We start from the raw sequence: 26,273 nt of genomic DNA on the forward strand, positions 1-26,273 counted from the left end.
AGTTGCATTCAGAATGGATTGTAATGGTGAGAGCCTCTTCTTACTAAGACCAGTAAGAAGACTATTGCAATAATCAATGCAGGAGATAATGAGAGCATGGATTAGAGTTTTAGCAGTGTCTTGTGTAAGGTATGAGCGTATTTTGGATATGTTTCTTAGATGCATGTAAGATGATTTAGAGACAGATTGAATGTGGGAAGCAGACACCTAGGCAGTGAGCTTGTGGTGTAGGGTTGTTTGTAGCGTTCTCAACAGTGATAGAAATATCAGGTTGATAACTGCTGTTGGCCGGTGAAATATAATTAACTCTGTTTTGGAAATATTAAGTTTGAGGTAGATAGAAATATATATTTATATATAAAAAAAGTATATTTAAGATTGATTTATTATTAGATATGTCGTATGACTATTATTTATTATATTGTTATTATATAGTGTGTATATTTATTTACATTACTGATACAATATTATTTAACTTTTTTAGATGCACAGTCTTTTATTTGACAGAAGTCCAGTATTTCTGAATTAGTATACTATAGTTTTAGGAAGGCGATTGCTGCACACAACTGTTTCCTTTTTATTAATTAAACTTTTCCTTCCTTTTGTTGCTGACGTGAACGTGAACATCTCTCTGCCTCTGACCTGTAACTTCAAACTGGTGTCTAGCCCCCTGTCACCCTCTGCCATGTTTAAGGCACCTTTGGCTTCTGTCTATAACCCTCTTCAGTCAAGTACTTCCCCCAGCACTTTGCAAAGGAGGCACAGCACCTCCTCAATCCCATCTCAAGTGCGAGTGGTACCTGAAGAGTTAAAACAAGCCGCACAGATCTGTCCCAACAGCCCAGTGGAGGTGGATATTCCTGGCCTCAGAGTTACGCACATCCAGTTTAACTCCCCATTACAGCTCTATTCCCAGGATAACATTATGGATACATTGCAGGGGCAGATCTCTTCCATTAACCCATCTTATCCCAGGTAACATTGCACGTGCGCACAAGTAGCTGGCATGTTGCATGCATGTTGTAGAGTGGCACCGCATGCCTATGAATTCGCATCTCACCTTACAGTATTTTCTTCTCACATTGTCTGCTATGGTAATAGTACAATCCTTATCAGTATGAATGCACTGTATCTGCATATTGCATCCTTCGCTACTGATATACAATGTATATAAATGTGTTGGAAATGACTGAAATGTCTATTGGTTCACAAAATGTTAATTTCTCTGATGTCCTAGTGGATGCTGGGACTTCCGTAAGGACCATGGGGAATAGCGGCTCCGCAGGAGACTGGGCACAAAAAGTAAAAGCTTTAGACTAGCTGGTGTGCACTGGCTCCTCCCCCTATGACCCTCCTCCAAGCCTCAGTTAGATTTTTGTGCCCGAACGAGAAGGGTGCATGCTAGGTGGCTCTCCTGAGCTGCTTAGAAGTAAAAGTTTAAATAGGTTTTTTATTTTCAGTGAGTCCTGCTGGCAACAGGCTCACTGCATCGTGGGACTAAGGGGAGAAGAAGCGAACTCACCTGCGTGCAGAGTGGATTGGGCTTATTGGCTACTTGACATTAGCTCCAGAGGGACGATCACAGGTTCAGCCTGGATGGGTCCCGGAGCCGCGCCGCCGGCCCCCTTACAGAGCCAGAAGAGCGAAGAGGTCCGGAGAAATCGGCGGCAGAAGACGTTCCTGTCTTTAGATAAGGTAGCGCACAGCACTGCAGCTGTGCGCCATTGCTCTCAGCACACTTCACACTCCGGTCACTGAGGGTGCAGGGCGCTGGGGGGGAGCGCCCTGAGACGCAATAAAACATGTTTAAACCTTATATGGCTAAAGAAATACATCACATATAGCTCCTGGGCTATATGGATGCATTTCACCCCTGCCAGTTTTCCTAAAAAAAGCGGGAGAAAAGGCTGCCGTGAAGGGGGCGGAGCCTATCTCCTCAGCACACAAGCGCCATTTTCCCTCACAGTTCCGCTGGAAGGAAGGCTCCCAGACTCTCCCCTGCAGTCCTGCTACAGAATCAGGGTAAAACAAGAGAGGGGGGGCACTATTGGCAGCTAATATAAAACAGCAGCTATAAAGGGAGTAACACTTACATAAGGTTATCCCTGTATATATATATAGCGCTCTGGTGTGTGCTGGCAAACTCTCCCTCTGTCTCCCCAAAGGGCTCGTGGGGTCCTGTCCTCTTTCAGAGCATTCCCTGTGTGTGTGCTGGGTGTCGGTACGATTGTGTCGACATGTATGAGGAGGAAAATGATGTGGAAGCAGAGCAATTGCCTGTGTTAGTGATGTCACCCCCTAGGGAGTCGACACCTGACTGGATGGTCGTATTTAAAGAATTACGTGACAGTGTCAGCACTTTACAAAAACTGTTGACGACATGAGACAGCCGGCAAATCAATTAGTGCCTGTTCAGGCGTCTCAGACACCGTCGGGGGCGCTAAAACGCCCGTTACCTCAGATGGTCGACACAGACCCAGACACGGATACTGAATCCAGTGTCGACGGTGAGGAGACAAACGTAATGTCCAGTAGGGCCACACGTTACATGATCACGGCAATGAAGGAGGCATTGAATATTTATGACACTACAAGTACCACAAAAAAGGGTATTATGTGGGGTGTGAAAAAACTACCAGTAGTTTTTCCTGAATCAGATGAATTAAATGAGGTGTGTGATAAAGCGTGGTTTTCCCCCGATAAAAAACTGCTGATTTCTAATAAATTATTGGCACTATACCCTTTCCCGCCAGAGGTTAGGGCGCGTTGGGAAATACCCCCTAGGGTAGATAAGGCGCTCACACGCTTATCAAAACAAGTGGCGTTACCGTCTCCCGATACGGCCGCCCTTAAGGAACCAGCTGATAGAAGGCTGGAAAATATCCTAAAAGGTATATACACACATACTGGTGTTATACTGCGACCAGCAATCGCCTCAGCCTGGATTTGCAGTGCTGGAGTGGCTTGGTCGGATTCCCTGACTGAAAATATTGATACCCTGGATAGGGACAGTATATTATTAACTATAGAGCATTTAAAGGATGCATTACTATATATGCGAGATGCACAGAGGGATATTTGCACCCTGGCATCTAGAGTGAGTGCGATGTCCATTTCTGCCAGAAGAGCGTTATGGACGCGACAGTGGTCAGGTGATGCGGATTCCAAACGACATATGGAAGTATTGCCGTATAAAGGGGAGGAGTTATTTGGGGTCGGTCTATCGGACCTGGTGGCCACAGCAACGGCTGGAAAATCCACCTTTCTTTATCATCCACTAGGGGTCACTGGAGTACTCTTGGGATATGGACGGGCGTAGCCGAACAAAGGCACTGAATATTTAAATTTAGGACTCTCCCCCCCTCCATATCCCCAAGTACCTCAGTGTACTTTGCCAGTGTTTTTTCGGTGCTCACAGATGAACATCGGCTTGTGGCAATGGCCACTTTTCAGAAGATTTTTATTTTTATTTTTAATTTTTACACTTCCCGTCCCAGTTTCTGGAAAAACTTGGGTCCGGGATGGTGCCGCTGCAAGGCAGCGTATGGCGTGTCGGTCCTCACAAAGAGCACCCTCACAGCCACAGGCGCTACAAGGCAGCGCATGGCGTGTCGGTCCTCACAAAGAGCACCCTCACAGCCACAGGCAGCCACTGTCTCCTGCAAACTGAACGGAGCTTACAGGAAGAAGCTCCGTCACAGCCAGGATGAGACAAAGAGCTGGAAGAAACTACATCTGCAAGGAGCTTACACCAGAAGCCCCGTCACAGATGAGAAGCTGGAGGCTGTAACGGAGTTTACACAGATCACAGCCAGGATGAAAACGGCACAAGGTAGGGGTGTCAGGGCGGTCAGCTCACGCTGCCGCCCTGCTGTGTGTGAAAGTGTTAACTGTACCCGCCGCTAAGCACCGCTGAAGGGGTCCTGCTAAACTATGCACAGAGCGGCCGCACGTCACTCAGACGCCGGCCGCTCTCACTGTGCTGATGACCGGAGAGACTCCGTGTGCTGAATACGCGCAGAGCGGCCGCACGTCACTCAGACGCCGGCCGCTCTCACTGCGCTAATGCCCGGCACCACTACACGCCGCACAGAGACTGCCGAGACTTTAACACTGCCGAGACTTTCCTGTATGCTAAAGAGCGGCCGCACGTCACTCACGGACGCCGGCCGCTCTTTCAATGACACACTGCACGCTGCTGGCCGGACACAGAAGACTGTGTACTACGCCGCCCGCTCGTCCGGACGGCTCCCCGGCGCTATATACAGCGCTCTTCTGCTATCGCTCTCCTGCTCTCCCTGCACCTCGAACCCCGTACGCTGCAGGTACCATGGGGAGACAGGGGGGGGGAGGGGGAGTAATGCCCATAGCAGCAGCAAAGGCTGCATGGGTTTAAAATAAGCAGCGCAGCGTTTTAAACAGAATCAGAAGCTATATTATCAGTATAAAACTGTAGATATAAGATCAGTGGGAACTGTGATTATATGTTCAGCACATTTTATATATCTAATATATAATGAAGCTTGTTGCTGCCAGACTGTGTCTAATATCAGTATGAAACTGTGATTATATGTTAAGCAGTTTATATATATAATATATATATGAGGCTTTGGTTGGCAATAGGCTATCAGTGGCATAATCTATTGCAGGTTTAACCATGTTTTCTGTTAATTTCTATAAGACATTCACTGCAGGCAGTGTTCATATTAATGAAGGCTAACTAAATACATGTATTTTACTGTATCCTACACCTGTGTTATCACTGTATAATCTGTATAATAGGCTATTAAGTCTATATTAAAAATGCAGCAGGTAACCTGTACTGTGATTTTATGTGAAAACATGGCATGACGGCCATTTTAATCATTGCTGTTTTTCCAGTTATAATTCCAGAACATTCCGGCAATACACCTCTACTCCACAAGGAGGCGCAGGGGTGTTAGTGGGAATTTTTAGTTTAGGATAATTCTAGAACATTCCTGCCCTACATCTTTAAGCCACCAGAAGGCGCAGGGGTGTTAGTAGGAATTTGGTTCGGGTTTCATGCCCATGTGAAATGCTTTTCACATAAGGAACACTTTAGTTCCTAATAAATATGCTGTTCAGCAATAACATATATATATAGATATATATGCCATATAATAAATTTATTAAGTCGTGCAAGTGTCTGTCTGTTGCCTATTAAGATGTCTGTCTACATAGCGAATAAGGCTCTAGTGCAGACTAAAAATGTTAACATTGGCAATTCAAATTAAAACAGCGGTAATCGGAGTCTCGGAATAACTCCGCCAGCGCTAACAAAAGACAATCTTTCCAAAGGGACAATTTTCCTTTGGGTACCAGAGGGTTTATTTCACTGGTCTTATAATTTAATGCACGATTCTATGTCAAATCTCACACCGATAACTACGAGTGAGAAGGGTACATTAGTCCAGCACTCAGATAGTGCGGGGTTTTGGACAACCATACAGACGCGATCCGCCATTGGTATATGCGTTTCTGTCAAACATTATAAAAACCCCTAGATTCTATGTATGAAACCATGTCGATCACGGTTAAATAAGCTGCACAGTATATCTGTAAAGCTTCTGCTAACGCCGGTTATTTTCATTGTCGTTAGTTAAGCGCTAAAAGGCCAGAGCTTGTTTGCTCCTAAATATACTTGTAACGGCATTTTATCCCTTTTAGGATATTCTGACATTAGCGCATACAGTATACTTGTAACGGCGTTTTATTCCTGTATAAGAAATAGTCACGCCTTGTAACGACAAGACGTTACAGTCAACAAGCCAGTGGTTTGATGACCTCTTTTACAATTGTGGAAGTGCGTCTTTTCATGTTACCTTTGCGAGGTTTCATGACTTCAACTCATATATGTCTCAGCTATTTACAGCTTGGAGTACAAAACTGCTTCTGTCGAACGGTTTGGCAGGTTGTCATTTAGTCTTTGCTGGTTTATAAACCAGGCAATAGTACGCCAACAGAGTCAAAGTTACTTATTTCCCTCTGTTTGAGCAAAATCAAACAGCTCCGTTGCAATATCAATCAGCAAGTCATTTACTACAGTTAGAAAATGGCTTTTCTGCAGTGAGTTTTTTGCTTTTTCGAGCCACAAAATTGTATAATTGCATTTGATCTTCACAATGCGTATTTACCCAGTCCGGTTTCTTCATCACAGGTTATAGCGTTTGCAAATCGCCACAACCATTACCCATTTCCATTCTACCGTTGCTTATCGCTTCCGGTATTTACCAAAGTGATGTTGCAATGATAGCTCATCTCACATAAGAACTATGTATCAACAAAGTCCTCTATCTTGCGCTACTAAGATATACTGCGGTAGCAGATTAAGTTCGAAAACAATCACATCTAAGTCTGTCTAAACGATATCAATTCCGAAGTAAGATTATAAATACGGTAAATCAAATACTTTTACCTACTACACCAGCAACAACAAAAGTACACGCACACTAGCGGTATATTGCTGTATTCACTTATTAAGAATAAAGATGTGTTTTCAGTTAGTTCGCCACCCTTCACTCGCGTTTCCCACAAAGGGACAAGGGTGCGTATACTCTGGAATGCAAGGATGCGTATAATCTGGACAACAGTCACAGAGAGTCAGGATTTGTATTTAAATTCAACGCAAAGGTTCTAAAACACGACACATTGCTGTCGATAAATGTACTAGAACTCTGTGCATTTTACAATGCAATAGATAAATGTCCTAGAACTCTGTGCATTTTACAATGCATTAAATGATTCGCTTTCAGTCGAACCAGAGATAGACTCTGGTTTCTCTTCAGAACGAATAAATCTTTCGCTTTTTACTAAAGATTTCTGTGGAGAGAAACAACCGTGAGTTTCATGTAATTTTGTTTTTCAGGCCTGGCTCACGCTGCCCTTAAGCAGTCAAACAAAGCAACGGCAGTTGCATACTCAACAACCAGTGAGAACCAAGAAGCCGCATGACAATGCGGCAGGTAACTCAAATCTTCAATGGCTCAGAACGCCATTATGTGAAAATGTCAAGACATCAATCCGTGAGTGGACATCTGTTAGACACACGATCTCACCCGTCAGGGTTTGGATCTTGAAAACTGGACATTAAATCCACAGGTGTTTCGTATGTGAGTCCACACAAGGAGGTTACCCTCAAGTATATCAGTATGTGTACATCACATTCATGGGGTCATTCAGCATCGTGTGTCTAGCTACACCATTTTCCGCTTCTCTCTTCGTTGCCAAAACGGATCAGAAGACAGTTCGTCACAGTCATACTGGTGGGATCTCATGGGTTTCAGAGAAGTTGCTTCTCGAATTTTCAAGGAATACTTGCACACGATCTGGGCCCGCTCATAATACGTCCAACCTGTTACATCAGGAAACGTTCTTTTACCCATAGTTACCTATGTACCTATTATCTATGTACCGCAGCTGCGGTTGACAGGGTGAGGGTTCAGACCGCCCTCTTAAAAAAAATAGAGCGTTACTGTATCGGTTATACCAACCATGTTACGAAATAGTAAGCCGCTTAAGGCAGCTCATTATTAAAAAGATTTCGTGTGCTTACATAGGTTGTAAACCTCGGAAGTTTCCAACATCATCCTTCAAGTAACCGTATTCTGTTAAACGGAATGGGATGGAAAACTGCGGTCATCTGCACTAAGAGTGCAGGTATCTGTGTGGTAAACTTATTTTCAAAGCGTTTGCTCTATTTGCGTCTGTAAACATCTTTCTACAAGGTGTCACCAAAGTTCAGACTCTATTTATCCCACCTACAGCGCTAGGCGATTTGAGGTTGGGTTCAGATTTATGACAGTTTTCATATTTTGGAACCTTTTCAACAAAAGGGAATTAAGTTTTCATATTTTGGAACCCTTTCAAAAAATGGGGATTAAGTTTCTCACTTTGGAAAACATTTTTCTTCTAGCCTTGGCTTCGGCAATAGTGCTTCGACAAGGGGTTTGTTTTCAGATTTGGTTGCCTTGTATTACAAGCCACCGTATTTGAGTTTTCTCATGACAAAGCAGATCTTCGGACGAAATCCGCTTTCGTATTCTTCACATCAATATACCAATAGTGGTTCCTGTGTGGACACCACATTCTAAAATTCTGAATGTGGTACACGCGTTACGCGTTTATATATGTACCGAACGACTACAGTACGTGATATGAATACGTTGTTTGTTCTATATGATACTGCAAACTGGAGTTAGCCAGTTTCTCAGCAGACATTATCCAGTTGGATAATAATGACTACAAGTCAGGCTTACTTTAAGGCTAAGTTACAATCGCCTACGTCAGTAATAGTTCATCCCACAGGTTCTGTGGGAATGTCAGACCCAGCGGGTCGTGGAGCGTCTACGACGCGGCTACATAGCCTTCAGTGCACCACGTTTGTGCACTTTTACACGTTATGAATGGTGGCGCCGTCAGCATATAGCTTTGGCTGCCTACTGTTACAAGTATCAAACAGCTCTCCCGCCCACGAGGGAAGCTTTGGTACGTCCCAAGAGTACTCCAGTGACCCCTAGTGGATGATAAAGAAAATAGGATTTTGGTACTTACCAGGTAAATCCTTTTCTTTGAATCCATAGGGGGCACTGGACGCCCACCCAGAGCAGTTTTACCTGGGTTGTTTTAAGCTCAAGGGAGCTTACTGAACAAATTTTACTTGTGTGGTATTAAGCTCAAAGAAGCTTATGGTAACACATTTTCACCGATTGGCTCAAATTATAAAGTTCTATCGGTTAAGGTGTCAACTGTTTAGTTGACAATAAGGTGGTGTTAAGCTCAAAGGAGCTTATGGTAACACATTTTCACCGATTGGCTCAAATTATAAAGTTCTATCGGTTAAGGTGTCAACTGTTTAGTTGACAATAAGGTTACAGGTCAACTTTGTGGTTGTCTGTTATAGGGATTCTCCATTGTCAATCTCTCTATATCCTGTTCGCTCAGTAAAAAACACTGGCAAAGTACACTGAGGTACTTGGGGATATGGAGGGGGGGAGAGTCCTAAATTTAAATATTCAGTGCCTTTGTTCGGCTACGCCCGTCCATATCCCAAGAGTACTCCAGTGCCCCCTATGGATTCAAAGAAAAGGATTTACCTGGTAAGTACCAAAATCCTATTTTTTACCCCAGGTCACCTCTCAGCAGAAAAAGACACCGTCTTTTCAAACTCAGTCCTTTCGTTCCCATAAGGGCAAGCGGGCAAAAGGCCACTTATTTCTGCCCCGGGGCAGAGGAAGGGGAAAAAGACTGCACCAGGCAGCCTCTTCCCAGGAGCAGAAGCCCTCCCCCGCTTCTGCCAAGTCTTCAGCATGACGCTGGGGCCTTACAAGCGGACTCAGGCACGGTGGGGGGCCGTCTCAAGAATTTCATCGCGCAGTGGGCTCACTCGCAAGTGGACCCCTGGATCCTGCAGGTAGTATCACAGGGGTACAAATTGGAATTCGAGACTTCTCCCCCTCGCCGGTTCCTGAAGTCTGCTCTACCAACGTCTCCCTCCGACAGGGAGGCGGTAGTGGAAGCTATTCACAAGCTGTATTCCCAGCAGGTGATAATCAAGGTACCCCTCCTACAACAGGGAAAGGGGTATTATTCCACGCTGTTTGTGGTACCGAAGCCGGACGGCTCGGTGAGACCAATTTTAAATCTAAAATCCTTGAACACTTACATAAAAAGGTTCAAATTCAAGATGGAGTCACTCAGAGCAGTGATAGCGAACCTGGAAGAAGGGGACTATATGGTGTCTCTGGACATCAAAGATGCTTATCTCCATGTCCCAATCTACCCTTCTCACCAAGGGTACCTCAGGTTTGTAGTACAAAACTGTCATTATCAGTTTTAGACGCTGCTGTTTGGATTGTCCACGGCACCACGGGTTTTTACCAAGGTAATGGCCGAAATGATGATTCTTCTTCGAAGAAAAGGCGTCTTAATTATCCCTTACTTGGACGATCTCCTGATAAGGGCAAGGTCCAGGGAACAGTTAGAGGTCGGAGTAGCACTATCTCAGGTAGTGCTACGTCAGCACGGGTGGATCCTAAATATCCCAAAATCACAGCTGATTCCAACAACACGTCTACTGTTCCTGGGGATGATTCTGGACACAGTCCAGAAAAAGGTGTTTCTCCCGGAGGAGAAGGCCAGGGAGTTATCCGAGCTAGTCAGGAAACTCCTAAAACCAGGCCAAGTGTCAGTGCATCAATGCACGAGAGTCCTGGGAAAAATGGTGGCTTCTTACGAAGCGATTCCATTCGGAAGATTCCATGCAAGAACTTTTCAGTGGGATCTGCTGTACAAATGGTCCGGATCGCATCTTCAGATGCATCAGCGGATAACCCTATCTCCAAGGACAAGGGTGTCTCTCCTGTGGTGGTTACAGAGTGCTCATCTTCTAGAGGGCCGCAGATTCGGCATTCAGGATTGGATGCTGGTGACCACCGATGCCAGCCTGAGAGGCTGGGGAGCAGTCACACAGGGAAGAAATTTCCAGGGCTTGTGGTCAAGCATGGAAACGTCTCTTCACATAAATATCCTGGAACTAAGGGCCATTTACAATGCCCTAAGTCAAGCAAGGCCTCTGCTTCAGGGTCAGTCGGTATTGATCCAATCGGACAACATCACGGCAGAGTCGCCCACGTCAACAGACAGGGCGGCACAAGAAGCAGGAGGGCAATGGCAGAAGCTGCAAGGATTCTTCGCTGGGCGGAAAATCATGTGGTGGCACTGTCAGCAGTGTTCATTCCGGGAGTGGACAACTGGGAAGCAGACTTCCTCAGCAGACACGACCTCCACCCGGGGGAGTGGGGACTTCACCCAGAAGTCTTTCAAGTGATTGTAAACCGTTGGGAAAAACCAAAGGTGGACATGATGGCGTCCCGTCTCAACAAAAAACTGGACAGATATTGCGCCAGGTCAAGGGACCCTCAGGCAATAGCGGTGGACGCTCTGGTAACACCGTGGGTGTACCAGTCGGTGTATGTGTTCCCTCCTCTGCCTCTCATTCCAAAAGTACTGAGAATCATAAGAAGGAGAGGAGTGAAGACTATACTCGTGGCTCCGGATTGGCCAAGAAGAACTTGGTACCCGGAACTGCAAGAGATGCTCACGGAGGACCCGTGGCCTCTACCTCTAAGAAAGGACCTGCTCCAGCAGGGACCTTGTCTGTTCCAAGACTTACCGCGGCTGCGTTTGACGGCATGGCGGTTGAACGCCGGATCCTGATGGAAAAAGGCATTCCAGATGAAGTCATCCCTACCCTGATCAAAGCCAGGAAGGATGTAACTGCGAAACATTATCACCGCATTTGGCGAAAATATGTTTCCTGGTGTGAGGCTAAGAAGGCCCCCACAGAGGAATTTCAACTGGGTCGTTTCCTGCATTTCCTGCAAGCAGGACTGTCTATGGGCCTAAAATTAGGATCCATTAAGGTTCAAATTTCGGCCCTGTCGATCTTCTTCCAGAAAGAACTGGCTTCATTGCCTGAAGTTCAGACGTTTGTCAAGGGGGTACTGCATATACAACCTCCTTTTGTGCCACCAGTGGCACCTTGGGATCTCAATGTAGTTTTAGGGTTCCTAAAATCACATTGGTTTGAACCACTCACCACTGTGGAATTAAAATATCTCACATGGAAGGTGGTCATGCTGTTAGCTCTGGCGTCAGCCAGGCGTGTCTCAGAAATGGCGGCTTTGTCATATAAAAGCCCTTACCTAATTTTTCATTCAGACAGGGCAGAATTGAGGACTCGTCCTCAATTTCTCCCTAAGGTGGTTTCAGCGTTTCACATGAACCAACCTATTGTGGTGCCTGCGGCTACTAGGGACTTGGAGGACTCCAAGTTGTTGGACGTAGTCAGGGCCCTGAAAATATATGTTTCCAGGACGACTGGAGTCAGAAAATCTGACTCGCTGTTTATCCTGTATGCACCCAACAAGCTGGGTGCTCCTGCTTCTAAGCAGACGATTGCTCGTTGGATTTGTAGTACAATTCAGCTTGCACATTCTGTGGCAGGACTGCCACAGCCAAAAATCTGTTAAAGCCCATTCCACAAGAAAAGTGGGCTCATCTTGGGCGGCTGCCCGAGGGGTCTCGGCTTTACAACTTTGCCGAGCAGCTACTTGGTCAGGGGCAAACACGTTTGCAAAATTTTACAAATTCGATACCCTGGCTGAGGAGGACCTGGAGTTCTCTCATTCGGTGCTGCAGAGTCATCCGCACTCTCCCGCCCGTTTGGGAGCTTTGGTATAATCCCCATGGTCCTTACGGAAGTCCCAGCATCCACTAGGACGTCAGAGAAAATAAGATTTTACTTACCGATAATTCTATTTCTCATAGTCCGTAGTGGATGCTGGGCGCCCATCCCAAGTGCGGATTGTCTGCAATACTTGTATATAGTTATTGTTACAAAAAATCGGGTTGTTTATTGTTGTGAGCCATCTTTTCAGAGGCTCCTACGTTTATCATACTGTTGACTGGGTTCAGATCACAGGTTGTACAGTGTGATTGGTGTGGCTGGTATGAGTCTTACCTGGGATTCAAAATCCTTCCTTATTATGTACGCTCGTCCGGGCACAGTATCCTAACTGAGGCTTGGAGGAGGGTCATAGGGGGAGGAGCCAGTGCACACCAGCTAGTCTAAAGCTTTTACTTTTTGTGCCCAGTTCCCTGCGGAGCCGCTATTCCCCATGGTCCTTACGGAAGTCCCAGCATCCACTACGGACTATGAGAAATAGAATTATCGGTAAGTAAATTCTTATTTTATTTTTACAAAAAAGTGTTAGGCCTGAAAACATGCACGCCATTGTTTTTTACATAGATAAATTTGATGGAATCTTAAGAGCACACATCACATAAACACGGTGCAAGCAGCACTTTTGTGAGATGATCGAATATACATGGGAATGTGCAGCCTATCTATTGGATACAAATCAGTGCCTGATTGATATTGGCTCACTACACATAGGGGGTAATTCAGAGTTGATCGCAGCAGCAAATTTGTTAGCAGTTGGGCAAAACCATGTGCACTGCAGGTGTGGCAGATATAACATGTGCAGAGAGAGTTAGATTTGGGCGGGTTATATTGTTTCTGTACAGGGTAAATACTGGCTGCTTTATTCTTACACTGCAATTTAGATTTCAGTTTGAACACACTCCACCCCAATCTAGCTCTCTCTGCACATGGTATATCTGCTCCCCCCCCCCCCCCCCCCCCTCCCCTGCAGTGCACATGGTTTTGCCCAACTGCTAACAAATTTGCTGCTGCTATCAGATCTGAATTACCCCCATAGTACGTTTGTGTGTGTGTTTCTCCGATGCTGGAAATCACATATATATTCTTTAAAAATAGACCAAAAATGTGAAAGCCCTAATAAAAAAAAGTATATTTTGTAGGCTGTAGTTGTGTTCAGGATTATTCCCATATACAGTAGCTAATCTCTAATATCTTACCCAATGGGTCAATTAAGTTTATTGAATTAAATAATAAAAGCACATATGTCTGGAGTGTTCTTTCCTTTACCCCCAGAAACGGATTGTATACAATAGGGTATATTTACTAAGGCATGAGGTTTTTTTTCTTTTTTTAGAAAAGTGGAGATGTTGACCATAGCAACCAATCAGATTCTAGCTATTATCTTCTAGAAGCAGCTAGATCAGGCCTGGCCAACCTGTGGCTCTCCAGATGTAGTGAAACTACACATCCCAGCATGCCCTGCCACAGTTTTAGCATTCCCTAATAGCAAAACTGTGGCAAGGCATGATGGGACTTGTAGTTTTACAACAGCTGGAGAGCCACAGGTTGGCCAGGCCTGAGCTAGATAAATGTTAAGTGGAATCTGGTTGCTGTGGGCAACATCTCCACTTCTAAAAAACTCACGCCTTAGTAAATATACCCCAATAACTTAAAGCAGATTGTATTTAAGGTTATTAGTCCCACTTGCAGTGTATAAATGAAGAAATAATGGGGAATGCGATGCAAGTCTATAAAAAAACAAGTGTTTTTAAAATTATTATTATTATTATCCTTTTATTTATATGGCGCCACATGGGATCCGCAGCGCCAAATTAAACAAATAAGCAAAACATGAAGACAGTGACTTACAGCTCCATACAATATAGTACAAGTACAGGGTATATAAACATAGCTGTGTCAGTAAACAGCACTGAAATATCAGGGCGGCAGAAAACCGAGGGATTTGGTGCTGACAAAGGGTGTATTGAAAAGAAGATAGGTTAAGGAAGAGACGTAAAAGCACATGAGGGAAGAGAGCCCTGCTCGTAAAAACTTACATTCTAAAATACAGGTGTTTTTGAAATGCTTCTGAACCAATAAAATATATACAACAGCACATAAAATCCATATTTTAAAACAACATAGCAACAAAAAATATGGATAATAAATCATAAAATTGAAAAAAAAAAATAGAAATGGATTTCTTACATGAAAGAAAGTGGTTGTGTCTCAGTGCAACGGGCCGCTTCTTCAGGCACTGCCAGTCAAATTGTGTATGGTGTGGATGCATCTCATGGCTGATAACTTTATCCTGTGCGTTGTATTGTCTGGTCTGGTCACGTCATTTAAAGTTCCAGCTCACTCTAGGAGATAGTTCCTGCCAATGTTGCATTTTTGAGAAGCTCGGCATTATAATAGATCATTCAGTAAGCTTATAGACATCAAGGAAGAAGAGCTACTAAAATCATCTGATGCAACCGAAGATAAACTACTGCCGTCACCTTTACAAATGTTGGAACAGGATCACTGACCTTTGCAGACTTCTAGAGTCATGATTTTTTGTAGCACTGGAAATCTTTTATTTCGGATTCTCTGTCAAAACTTCAGATTAAGCTCTACAGGATTAGTGGGGACATTATTTATATATGTGCAAATGGGGCACAAAATGAAGCATCATGAGACATTTCATATCATTCAGAATAATATATTATAATATATGTTCATTTTAATCCCAGTGTAAGCATACATAATTTCAGGGTAACTATACATAGACCATGTTTGCATATCTTTCATTTCTCTCTTTCTTTATGGTAAATGATTCCATATCCAGTCTCCCTGATTGTGGGCAAAAGTATATTTTGCATTGTACATGCCCTCTGGCAACTTTTCCTTAAATACATTGTTTTATCTGTTTGGCTCCCTTCTGCGTTGTTTAGGTAAGTGTTCTTTCTTCTAATCAGGCAGAGTTGTTTACTTGCATTGCCCTAGGATATGACACAAGTCATAGGATAGGGTTGTGTCCAGGCAGCTGCTTTATATTGTCCTAGGGCAACACAAATAAACATCTCTGCCTGATTAATTAAACACATGCTGAATAATACAAAAGGAAGCCGTTAAGAGTAAAATTATATTTGGTAAAACCTGCACAAGGTCATATACAAGCCAAGAAATAAAAGCTGTCTCATGGAAAACCATGTTAACACCTTAGTGGCCTTCATTTCTGTAACCAGTACAATAAACGTTCTAGTAGAATGGTCATAACTAATCTTCCATATTCTTGTGTGGAGTAAAATATATACCCAGGACCTCATTTAGAGTTAGGACTAAGCATCGCAACCGCTGCCCTCGGCACAGGTTTCTTTTCCTAATAGTAGTCCACGTTGATGGTAAAGTATGTAAAAGTAAAATAAAATTTAAAAAAACCTGTGTTGACCTTTTGTACCTGGAGACATTTTGAACTGTCTGCCTTCTGACCCTGTTGACCATTAATGGTCGACCTATTGACTGTAGATCTTTTTAGTGTAGATCTATGGACCAGATATCCGAATTTTGATGGCAGATAAAAACCACTTGGCCCATCTAGTCCCATGACCTCATTGATGTGAGGCAGTAATGCTAACCTTTACATCATCCCTACTGCCCCTCCTTAAAACTTCCATCCTTAAAAAAAACTAATAGTCTGTCTTTTACATATTATGACCGAGAAAAATATGTTTCTAAAAATCTATCTAGGGCAGACAATATGCATGTGTTATATGTAAGTAACAAGTCTAATTAGAGGTGTATTGTATTTTATTTTCTGCAAGATTTCTACATTTGGGTCACATGTAGTACTGTTCTTATCAAGTTTGAAGTATGAAGATCAAGATGTACATTAATAGGCCTATATTTGTTCTTTTATTACATGCAGTGCAGAAAGACCGCAGCCCACAAACACTCGACATGTTGACACAGATTCTGAGGTCTACAAGATGCTGCAGGAGAATCAAGAGTCGGACGAGCCCCCAAGACAGTCTGCGTCTTTCTTAGTACTGCAGGAAATTTTAGAGACCGATGAGACAGGCAAGTATTCGCTAAATTGCTGAAATCGCAATACCCGTATAACCTGTATTTCTTATACGTCCTAGAGGATTCTGGGGTCCACCTCCTGACCATGGGGTATAGACGGTTCCGCAGGAGCCATGGGCACTTTAAGACTTTTCAAGGCTGTGAACTGGCTCCTCCCTCTATGTCCCTCCTCCAGACCTCAGTTTTAGAATTGTGCCCAGGCAGACTGGATGCACTCCAGAAGAGCTCTACTGAGTTTCTCTGAAAAGACTTCTGTTAGGTTTTTTATTTTCAGGGAGAACTGCTGGCAACAGTCTCCCTGCTTCGTGGGACTGAGGGGGCAGAAGTATGAACCAACTTCCTAAAGAGTTTCATGGCTCTGCTTCTGGCTGACAGGACACCATTAGCTCCTGAAGGGAACTGAATGCTAGCCGTGCCTAGATGCTCACTCCCACAGCACACCGTCACCCCCCTCACAGAGCCAGAAGTCAGAAGACAGGTGAGTGTTAGAAGAGAGATCTTCAATCAAGGTGACGGCTAAAGGTACCGCGTGTCTGGCGGGAGCGCAGCGCGCCATGTTGCCCACACATACACAGGCACTGCAGAGTGCAGGGTGCTGGGGGGGGGCGCCCTGGGCAGCATAATACCTTATAAAACTGGCTGAAAAGGGGCATAAGATGCCAAGGCACAGTCCTACCCCCGCCAGTATAAACATTTACCTCATAAAAGCTGAGGAGAAACACACCACTGAAGAGTGGAGCTTCCTCCTCAGTCAGCCAGCACACTGCTCAGCGCCATTTTCTCTCCTTCCAGGCTGCAGAGAACAACGCTGGTCCTCCTCCACTGCTGAACAAGTATCAGGGTGCAAAACAGGGGGCCACAGTGAATTTGGTGCTATATAATTGTGTGATTAACATTATAAAAGCGCTGCATGTCAGTGGGCATTTTGTGTTCACAGATATTGTGTTACTGGCGCTGGGTTGTGAGCTGGCAAATCCTATCTGTGTCCCTCTGGCAGATTTTACTGTGGGTCTGTCCCCTGTAATTCCCGGAGTGTCTGTGGTGTGGTTGTTGCACGTGTGTGACAAGTCTGAGGCAGGGAATTCTTCCTCAGTCTGTGGGAGACATGTTAGGGAAACAGAGGTGTAATATGACACCAAGAGCCTGACTGGGTGAAAGGTTACATCATAGTGTGAATCATATCAGTAAGAGGTTGGACTGAATCTCATACAGAAAACTGAATAAAATCTGTTGAAGATGTGATTTTTAATAGTTCTGCCTTTCATCCACAGGGACCCCTCTGGGTCACATACAAATTTGCACAACTACTACAAACTGATACCGACACGGACTCTGATTCCTGTGTCGACACTAGTGATTCCAGGGGAATAGGTCCTAAGTTAGTAAAAAAGCATTCAAAACTTGTTTTAGCTATAAAGGAGGTGTTAGAAGTTACGAAGTCCCCTCTTTTACCACAAGGAGAGGGTTTACTTTAGTAAAGAAGTAATGTAATTTTCCCTCCACCTCAGGAGTTGAACAGTCTCTTGGAGGGAGTCTGTTTTAACCTGAAAAGAAATTTCAGATTCCCAAAAGGAATTCAGGCAGCTTACCTTTTTCCAAAAGGTGGGAGTCACCCCGCATTTTAGACAGGGCCCTGTCATAAAAGAGAAAAGGTGTTTCTCCCTGCGCCTGGAATGGCTTCACTTAAGGAGCCGACAGACCGCAAGTGAGTGAGGTAATCTATTGATGTGGCCAATGGGACACTACTCAGGCCTACCACTGTCTGTGCGTGGGTGAGTAGTGCTATTGAAAAGTGGTCAGAAAACTTGTCATTAGACATTGACACAATAGATGGAGACGAGATACTCCTAACATTAGGTCATATCAAAGACTCTGCTGCGTACGTACTAAAAACCATAAAATATATTGGTCTCTTGGGATCAAGAACCGCTACCATGGCAGTATCGGCTCGGAGGGCGTTGTGGATTCGCCAGTGGAATGCTGATGCAGATTCCAAAAGAAATATGGAGGCTCTCCCGTATAAAGGTGAGGCCTTGTTTGGTGATGGGCTGGATGCTTAAGTCTCGGCGGCTACCGCAGGTAAGTCGACATTCTTGCCTCATGCTCCTACACCGGTGAAAAGGACACATCACTCTCACATGCAGTCCTTTCGGCCCAACAAATATAAAAAGGCCAAAGGTTCCCCCTTTTTTTGCAGGTAGAGGAAGGGGAAAAGGAAAGAAATCCGCAGCGTCTCCCGGATCGCAGGAGCAGAAGTCAACCCCTGCTTCTGCCAAATCTGCAGCATGACGCTGGGGCTCCCTTGCGGGAGTCCGCTCGGGTGGGAGCATGTCTGAAACTTTTCAGTCAAATCTGGATTCAATCTGGCCTGGACCCATGGGTCTTACAAATAGTGTCCTATGGGTACAAACTAGAGTTTCAAGACATCCCCCCTTGCCGATTTTTCAAATCGACCTTGCCAGCTTCTCTTACAGAAAGAGAGGCAGTAACAATGGCAATTCAAAAATTATGTCAGGATCAGGTCATTGTCCTGGTACCCTTGTCACAGCAAGGAGAATTTATTCAAGCCTCTTCGTAGTTCCAAAGCCGGAAGGCTCGGTCAGACCGATTTTTAATCCTGAAAAATCTGAATCTCTACCTGAAAAGGTTCAAGTTCAAGATGGAATCCCTGAGGGTAGTGATTTCCAGTCTAGAGGAGGGGGACTTCATGGTGTCAGTAGACATAAAGGATGCTTACTTGCATGTTCCCATTTATCCTCCTCACCAAGCTTATCTGAGATTCGCAATACAGGATTGTCATTACCAGTTCCAGACGTTGCCGTTCAGACTCTCCACGGCACCGAGGGTATACACCAAGGTGATGGCAGAGATGATGGTCCTCCTTCGTCAAAAAGGAGTCAATATAATTCCTTATCTGGACGATATCCTGATAAAAGCGAGATCCAGGAAACAGTTGGTGCACAACATCGCACTCTCCCTGTCAATACTCCAACAACACGGTTGGATCATCAATTTTCCAAAGTCGCAGTTGGAACCGACGACAAGATTGTCCTTTTTAGGGATGATTCTGGACACAGAAGTACGGAGAGTATTTTCTTCCAGTGGAAAAGGCTCTGGAAATCCAGAAAATGGTCAAACGAATATTGAAACCAACAAGCGTGTCGATCCATCAATGCATTCGGTTGTTGGGGAAAATGGTAGCGGCCTACGAGGCCATACAGTTTGGCAGATTTCATGCCAGAGTTTTCCAGTGGGACCTGTTGGACAAGTGGTCCGGATACCACCTACACATGCACCGGGAAATAATCCTGTCCCCCAAAGCCAGGATTTCGCTCCTGTGGTGGCTACACAGTTCTCACCTACTAGAGGGACGCAGGTTTGGGATTCACGACTGGGTCCTAATAACAACGGATGCAAGTCTCCGAGGCTAGGGAGCTGTCACACAGGGGGAAAGCTTCCAAGGAAAATGGTCAAGTCAGGAAGCCTGCCTTCACATAAACGTTCTGGAATTGAGAGCCATTTACAACGGCCTTCGACAGGCGGTACATCTTCTTCAAGATCATCCCGTGCAGATCCAGTCGGACAATGTAACAGCAGTCGCGTACATTAACAGGCAGGGTGGAACGAAAAGCAGAGCGGCAATGTCAGAGGTGCCAGAGATCCTCCTCTGGGCAGAAAGACATGTAAAGGCTCTGTCAGCGATTTTCATTCCGGGAGTAGACAACGGGGAAGCAGACTTCTTCAGCAGACACGATCTCCATCTAGGAGAGTGGGGCCTCCACCAAGAAGTCTTCGCAGAGGTGACAAGTCTCAGGGGAGTTCCTCAAGTAGACATGATGGCATCTCGTCTCAACAAGAAGCTTCAGAGATATTGTTCCAGGTCAAGAGACCCTCAAGCAATAGCAGTGGATGCACTGGTGGCCCAGTGGGTATTCCGGTCGGTGTATGTCTTCCCTCCACTTCCGCTGATCCCAAAAGTTCTCAAGATACTAAGAAGAACAAGAGTTCGAGCAATCTTCATTGCCCTAGACTGGCCAAGGAGGGCTTGGTACCCAGATCTTCAGGAGTTGCTCATAGAAGATCCTCGGCCTCTTCCTCCTCACAAGGACCTGCTGCAACGTAATTAGACCATTAGGATAAGTTTTTAGTGATTGAATGTTGCCCAAGGGGGCTGTTTATAAAAAGATAGACAATATTTCTATTTGAGCTAAATAGATCTTATGATCAGTTAGGATTTGCTTATGCAGAAATTTGATTTTTAGACACATTTGTATTAATTACATGATGTCATTTCCTGTAGTAATTTCATTGGCTACTCTTAGTTTAAATATTTGGCTCCTGCACACTCCACATTATCTTGATAAAGGTCGCATGACCGAAACGCGTTGATACTGCTATCAGGAGTGTGAGTAGCCAACATCTATTTTATCTGGAAAATCTTTTATTTTTGTTTTTTATTTGGACAGTTGTTTTTTCTGACTGTGGACCTTTTTATCGTTTTGTTCAAATAAATCGTTGGTTTTTATGGAATAAATGGTGGATACATGCTGTTTTGGAGGATATAAATTGGAGAAGGGGGCATTCCACTGACCATTTGGAAAAGATACCTTGATAGGAGCAGCATATCACTTCAGAGTGTGAGTCGGGGTACGAGATATATGTGGAAACTACACATGTTAAAGATACCATGATATGTTTGGTTCTTTCACTGTTCCTGTGAGTGTTGTGGTACGCATTCCCCTATGACCAGTTTCTCTTTTGGGCACTTATTTCCGGTTTGAATGCATTTTTTTCAACATAAGAACACCTAAAGTTACCTTGATGTGTATATATCACTTGCGATTAGTGTGAGTGGGGTACGCTTCAGTTTGAGCAATACCATTAAGTTCACCCTTTGATTTTAGAACCTACTACACATTTTCCTTTCCTGTTTCATTTTTTCTTTTCCTGAGCGACTATATTAATAGTTGAAGATCCATTGGATGAGAATAACTGGGCCTCTAAAGATACCTTTATGAGAATCATCACATAGTTTACAGTGTGAGTCCGGGTACGCAATATGAATTGATTTAAAGATACCTAGATGTGTTTATAATCAGCATTTCCTGTGTGAGTTGTGGGGTACGCATCCCAGTTGACTCCCTCTATTTTTGACAAATTTGTCTCTTTCTTCTACACACCTCGCGGTGAATCCTTCATACAAAGGAAAGTGGTGAAGGACATACTTTTTGAGCACTTATCATTTTCTTCAAATCAACTTACCAAAATATACTGCACAAAAAATTTATTTTTTTATTTTTTTATATATTTACACTGAGCACATAAGATTTCCGAGTGGAGAAAGGAACACTGAATCACTGTCTTCGAAAGATACCTTTTATAAGAGTTATCCCACGTCATACATTGTGAGTTCGGGTACGCAGTGCATTATACCCCAAAGATACCTAGATGTGTTTACAGTCTGCACTTATTGTGTGAGTTTTGGGGTACGTTCCCAATTGGACTATCCTTTACTCAAACATGTTTTTCAAGTTGTTACACTATGTGGTGAAGTTAACACGAGTTTAGAGGAAAAAGAGGATAAAAGATACCTTTAAGCCATATATTGATATTTGTTTATAAGAGTCTTGGTACGCTGAAGCTTTGATCTTACTATAGAGACATTTTACACAGAGACTATTTGCAGATAAGAAGGAACTACACATTGGTGGTTGTTGTTTTTTTTTTCATATTTTTTCGGAGCTTACGGATCAGAGACTTTCCAATAGAAGAAGTGCGAGGAGGAAGATTGACATCCAAAGAAACAAATTAAGGGACGCATTTCTGTGTGTTGCGCCGAGTGTGTAGAGAAGGGCTTGAACTTTGCATATGGTATTCCGGTCGGTATATGTCTTCCCTCCACTTCCGCTGATCCCAAAAGTTCTCAAGATACTAAGAAGAACAAGAGTTCGAGCAATCTTCATTGCCCTAGACTGGCCAAGGAGGGCTTGGTACCCAGATCTTCAGGAGTTGCTCATAGAAGATCCTCGGCCTCTTCCTCCTCACAAGGACCTGCTGCAGCGGGGGCCGTGCGTGTATCAAGACTTACCGCGGCTACGTTTGACGGCATGGCTGTTGAGCGCCGGATCCTAGCCCGAAGGGGTATTCCCAAGGAAGTCATCCCCACTCTTATTCAGGCCAGGAAAGGAGTAACGTCTAAACATTACCACCGTATTTGGAGCAAATATGTGTCTTGGGGTGAATACAAGAAGGCTCCTACGGAAGAGTTTGAGTTGGGACGTTTTCTCCATTTTCTGCAGGCTGGTGTGGATGCGGGCCTTAGATTGGGTTCAATCAAGGTCCAGATTTCGGCCTTATCAGTTTTCATTCAAAAACAATTGGCGTCTCTTCCGGAAGTTCAGATCTTCGTGAAAGGGGTTCTGCACATCCAGCCTCCATTTGTGCCTCCAGTGGCACCTTGGGACCTTAATGTGGTGTTGCAGTTCCTTCAATCACATTGGTTTGAACCTCTACAGGAGATAGAGTTAAAGTTTCTCACTTGGAAAGTGGTGATGCTTTTGGCCGTGGCATCCGCAAGGCGGTTGTTGGAGTTGGGGGCCTTGTCTCGCAGGAGCGCTTACCTGATCTTTCATGAAGATAGGGCAGAGTTGTGAACTCGCCAACATTTTCTTCCAAAGGTGGTTTCGTCTTTCCACATAAACCAACCTATTGTGCTGCCAGTGGCTACTGACACGTTCACTGAGTCAAAGTCTCTAGATGTGGTTAGGGCTTTGAAGATTTATGTAGCTAGAACAGCTCGGATAAGGAAAACAGAGGCTCTGTTTGTCCTATATGCTCCCAACAAGATTGGGTGTCCTGCTTCCAAGCAGACTATTGCGCTCTGGATCAGAGGTACGATTCGGCAGGCTCATTCTACGGCTGGATTGCAGTTACCGACGTCGGTGAAGGCCCATTCTACTAGGAAGGTGGGCTCATCCTGGGCTGCTGCCCGGGGGGGTCTCGGCATTACAACTTTGCCGAGCAGCTACTTGGTCAGGGTCAAACACCTTTGCAAAGTTCTGCAAGTTTGACACCTTGGCCGATGAGGACCTCAAGTTCGGTCAATCGGTGCTGCAGGGTCATCCGCACTCTCCCGCCCGTACTGGAACTTTGGTATAAACCCCATGGTCATGAAGTGGACCCCAGCATCCTCTAGGACGTATGAGAAAACAGGATTTTAATACCTACCGGTAAATCCTTTTCTCCTAGTCCGTAGAGGATGCTGGGCGCCCGACCCAGTGCGTACTTTATCTGCAGTTTTGTTTATTAGAGTTACACAAGTTGTGTTATATTAGTTTCAGCATGTTGCTGTAATTGGTTCATGCCTGTTGGCGTGTGTTATGTTGAATGCCATGTTGTGCGGCATGGTTGAGGTGTGAGCTGGTATGAATCTCACCATTAGTATAAAGTAAATCCTTTCCTCGAAATGTCCGTCTCCCTGGGCACAGTTCCTATAACTTAGGTCTGGAGGAGGGGCATAGAGGGAGGAGCCAGTTCACACCCTTGAAAAGTCTTAAAGTGCCCATGGCTCCTGCGGAACCGTCTAAACCCCATGGTCATGAAGTGGACCCCAGCATCCTCTACGGACTAGGAGAAAAGGATTTACCGGTAGGTATTAAAATCCTATTTTCTTTACAGGAGTTTAAATATATTAAGTCATTCTAATTACACTAAATTATAAAATCTTGTTTTATACTATATTTCACTTTTAAATTCCTATCATTTAATTTAAAAATGAACATATCCACATGCCAACACACTAGGTAATGAGAAATGTTTCCTGATACAGTACTAACATGTTATTGAGTATGCAGTGTATTTGCAGTGTTTCATTCAATGGGGGTAGATTTACCAAAGCTTCTAAAACCGGACCTGGGGGGTAATTCTGAGTTGATCGCAGCAGGATTTTTGTTAGCAGTTGGGCAAAACCATGTGCACTGCAGGGGAGGCAGATATAACATGTGCAGAGAGAGTTAGATTTTACGTTTTTATTAGGATGACAATGCGTGGACGGGCCAGCTCAGAGTCCAGATCTTAACCCCATTGAGAAACTCTGGGACGAATTGGAGCAGCGGGTGCGTTTCTAGGACGACCTTCTTCAGTGCCACAGTTGGTCACTGTACTTAAGGCGGAATGGCAAAACATACCACCTGCTGTTGTCCAGGAACTTGTGGACAATTTGGCAAGAAGGGTGTCCTAGTGATTACTGCAAAGTGGTGGACCTACAAAGTACTGATGTAAATAAAATCTTGTTGATCTATCTGCAGTCAGTGTCTAATCACTTTTGTCTACATATTGTGGTAACAGTCTGGTTTATTTCTGTTTTATGTCATAGATACAGTTGTTATTGTCTAGTATTCCTTGCCTGCTCTATTAGACTGTTTATACTAATAGCAGTCTACATAGATGTGGTACACATAGAACATCAATACTGCAGTAATATTTACTGATGGACTATACTTATTTACATCATGCCATACGACTTCACTTACAAGCATTCAGTACACCTCACTATAATATCTGACAAAAGTGAAATCAATGTGGTGCCATATGCTGCCAGATAATTTGGTCTCTTGGTGTGATATTGAGTATATCCACTGTCAGATCCGAGCAGCATACTGAAAGTTCTCTCCTGCCCAACCGAGTAATAATTGACGTTCGGTGTTGGCCATACACTGTACAATCGGCCCAATCAACCTTATGGTTGCCTTTAGGTAGAGAAGCACATATTTAGTAACTAGCCAACCAGCTGCATAGGGGAGACAGTGTATATTGTACATATTCTGTATAATCTGTTTTGAAGGAAAATAAAATTAAAAAGCAAAGTATTAGAAGGACACCTGCAGGTCAATAAATTTATTTTATTTGACAGTAGAAACCTCTTTATGTTGCCCAAACATAGTAAATCTGTTTTTCTGGGGGGCCTTCAAGTAACTGGATCTGTGAACCATTTAGTCAAGACATGGAGCTCAATCCAGTTAGGTGCGGGATTGCAAAAGCAAACTTGCATCATAAAACTTGCAAGCATTTCCCGAATGCACGTACCCGAGAAATGCTACATCCAATTAGAAATGCCAATTCGTGGTACTTGTGGCCAGGCAGCGCAAGTTTAAAAAAAAAGTGATCTGGGAGAAGTGCATGAAAAAGTAGGAAAACTGTTCTGGACCCTATAAACACAACTAAGATAGCAGAATCATATAGAAGGCTGTTAGTTGCCATAAAGAAAGTGCTAGAGGTTCTTAAAAGGTGTCAAATGGCTGACTTGTGCATTTGTTTTGAAAATGAAAAATTATAAAAAGGAAACTTTTTTTTTTTGTTTAATTACAAATTAATAAACAAAAATGCAAAAGAAAAAAAAGGTGACTTTGGGGTAATCTGAGGCCACTTTAAATTTAGAAACAAATAAAGTTGACTTTGGGAAAATTTGATGCAACTTTTTGTAACCCCAATAATGACATGTAATTAATGGCCTAATTAATAGAATTGAAAACTTCCGATTGTCTAATTAGTCAATAGGGGGGGCTGTACGAGGGCGTCTAAAGCAAGTCCTGCATTTTACCTTATAATTAAAATGTTCCCTACTTTTCATCTGTGCGTGATTTTGAAAGGACAATGGAATGCAAATTTGCACAAGCCAACTCGCACCTGCAGTAATTGGATTGACTCCCATGGATGGTGACGTTTCAAGTTGTTGAATGTGTAGGGTAAATTGCATGGTCTCTCACACAAGGGAATGTGAGTGGAGGTAGTGAAATATCAGTAGCACAACAGACCTACATGTTTGCAGGTAGATGTATCAAGCGTTGGAGAGAGATAAAGTGGAGAAGTTGCTCAGAACAACCATTCAGCTACTAACTGTCATTTCAAAAACTATGGGGTCTATGTACTAATCCTTCGAGAGATATAAAGTGGACGGACATAC

At 44.0% G+C, this 26,273-nt stretch overlaps 1 protein-coding gene and 1 pseudogene across 2 annotated transcripts in view; both read left to right on the forward strand.

Annotated features, from left to right (window-relative positions):
* Positions 1-26,273, forward strand: part of PDLIM1 (PDZ and LIM domain 1) — a 166,710-nt gene that overhangs the window by 133,302 nt on the left and 7,135 nt on the right. Inside the window, exons 5-6 of one of the 2 annotated variants that reach the window (XM_063961559.1) lie at positions 667-975; positions 16,155-16,306. In XM_063961559.1, coding sequence (XP_063817629.1) covers positions 667-975; positions 16,155-16,306 — 461 coding nt within the window. The remainder of the gene's footprint in view (positions 1-666; positions 976-16,154; positions 16,307-26,273) is intronic. The other variant, XM_063961558.1, reaches the window with a different exon arrangement.
* Positions 6,787-6,894, forward strand: LOC134899890 (U5 spliceosomal RNA; annotated as a pseudogene).

Source organism: Pseudophryne corroboree, chromosome 3, assembly GCF_028390025.1.
Source record: "Pseudophryne corroboree isolate aPseCor3 chromosome 3, aPseCor3.hap2, whole genome shotgun sequence".
NCBI classification, from domain to species: domain Eukaryota; kingdom Metazoa; phylum Chordata; class Amphibia; order Anura; family Myobatrachidae; genus Pseudophryne; species Pseudophryne corroboree.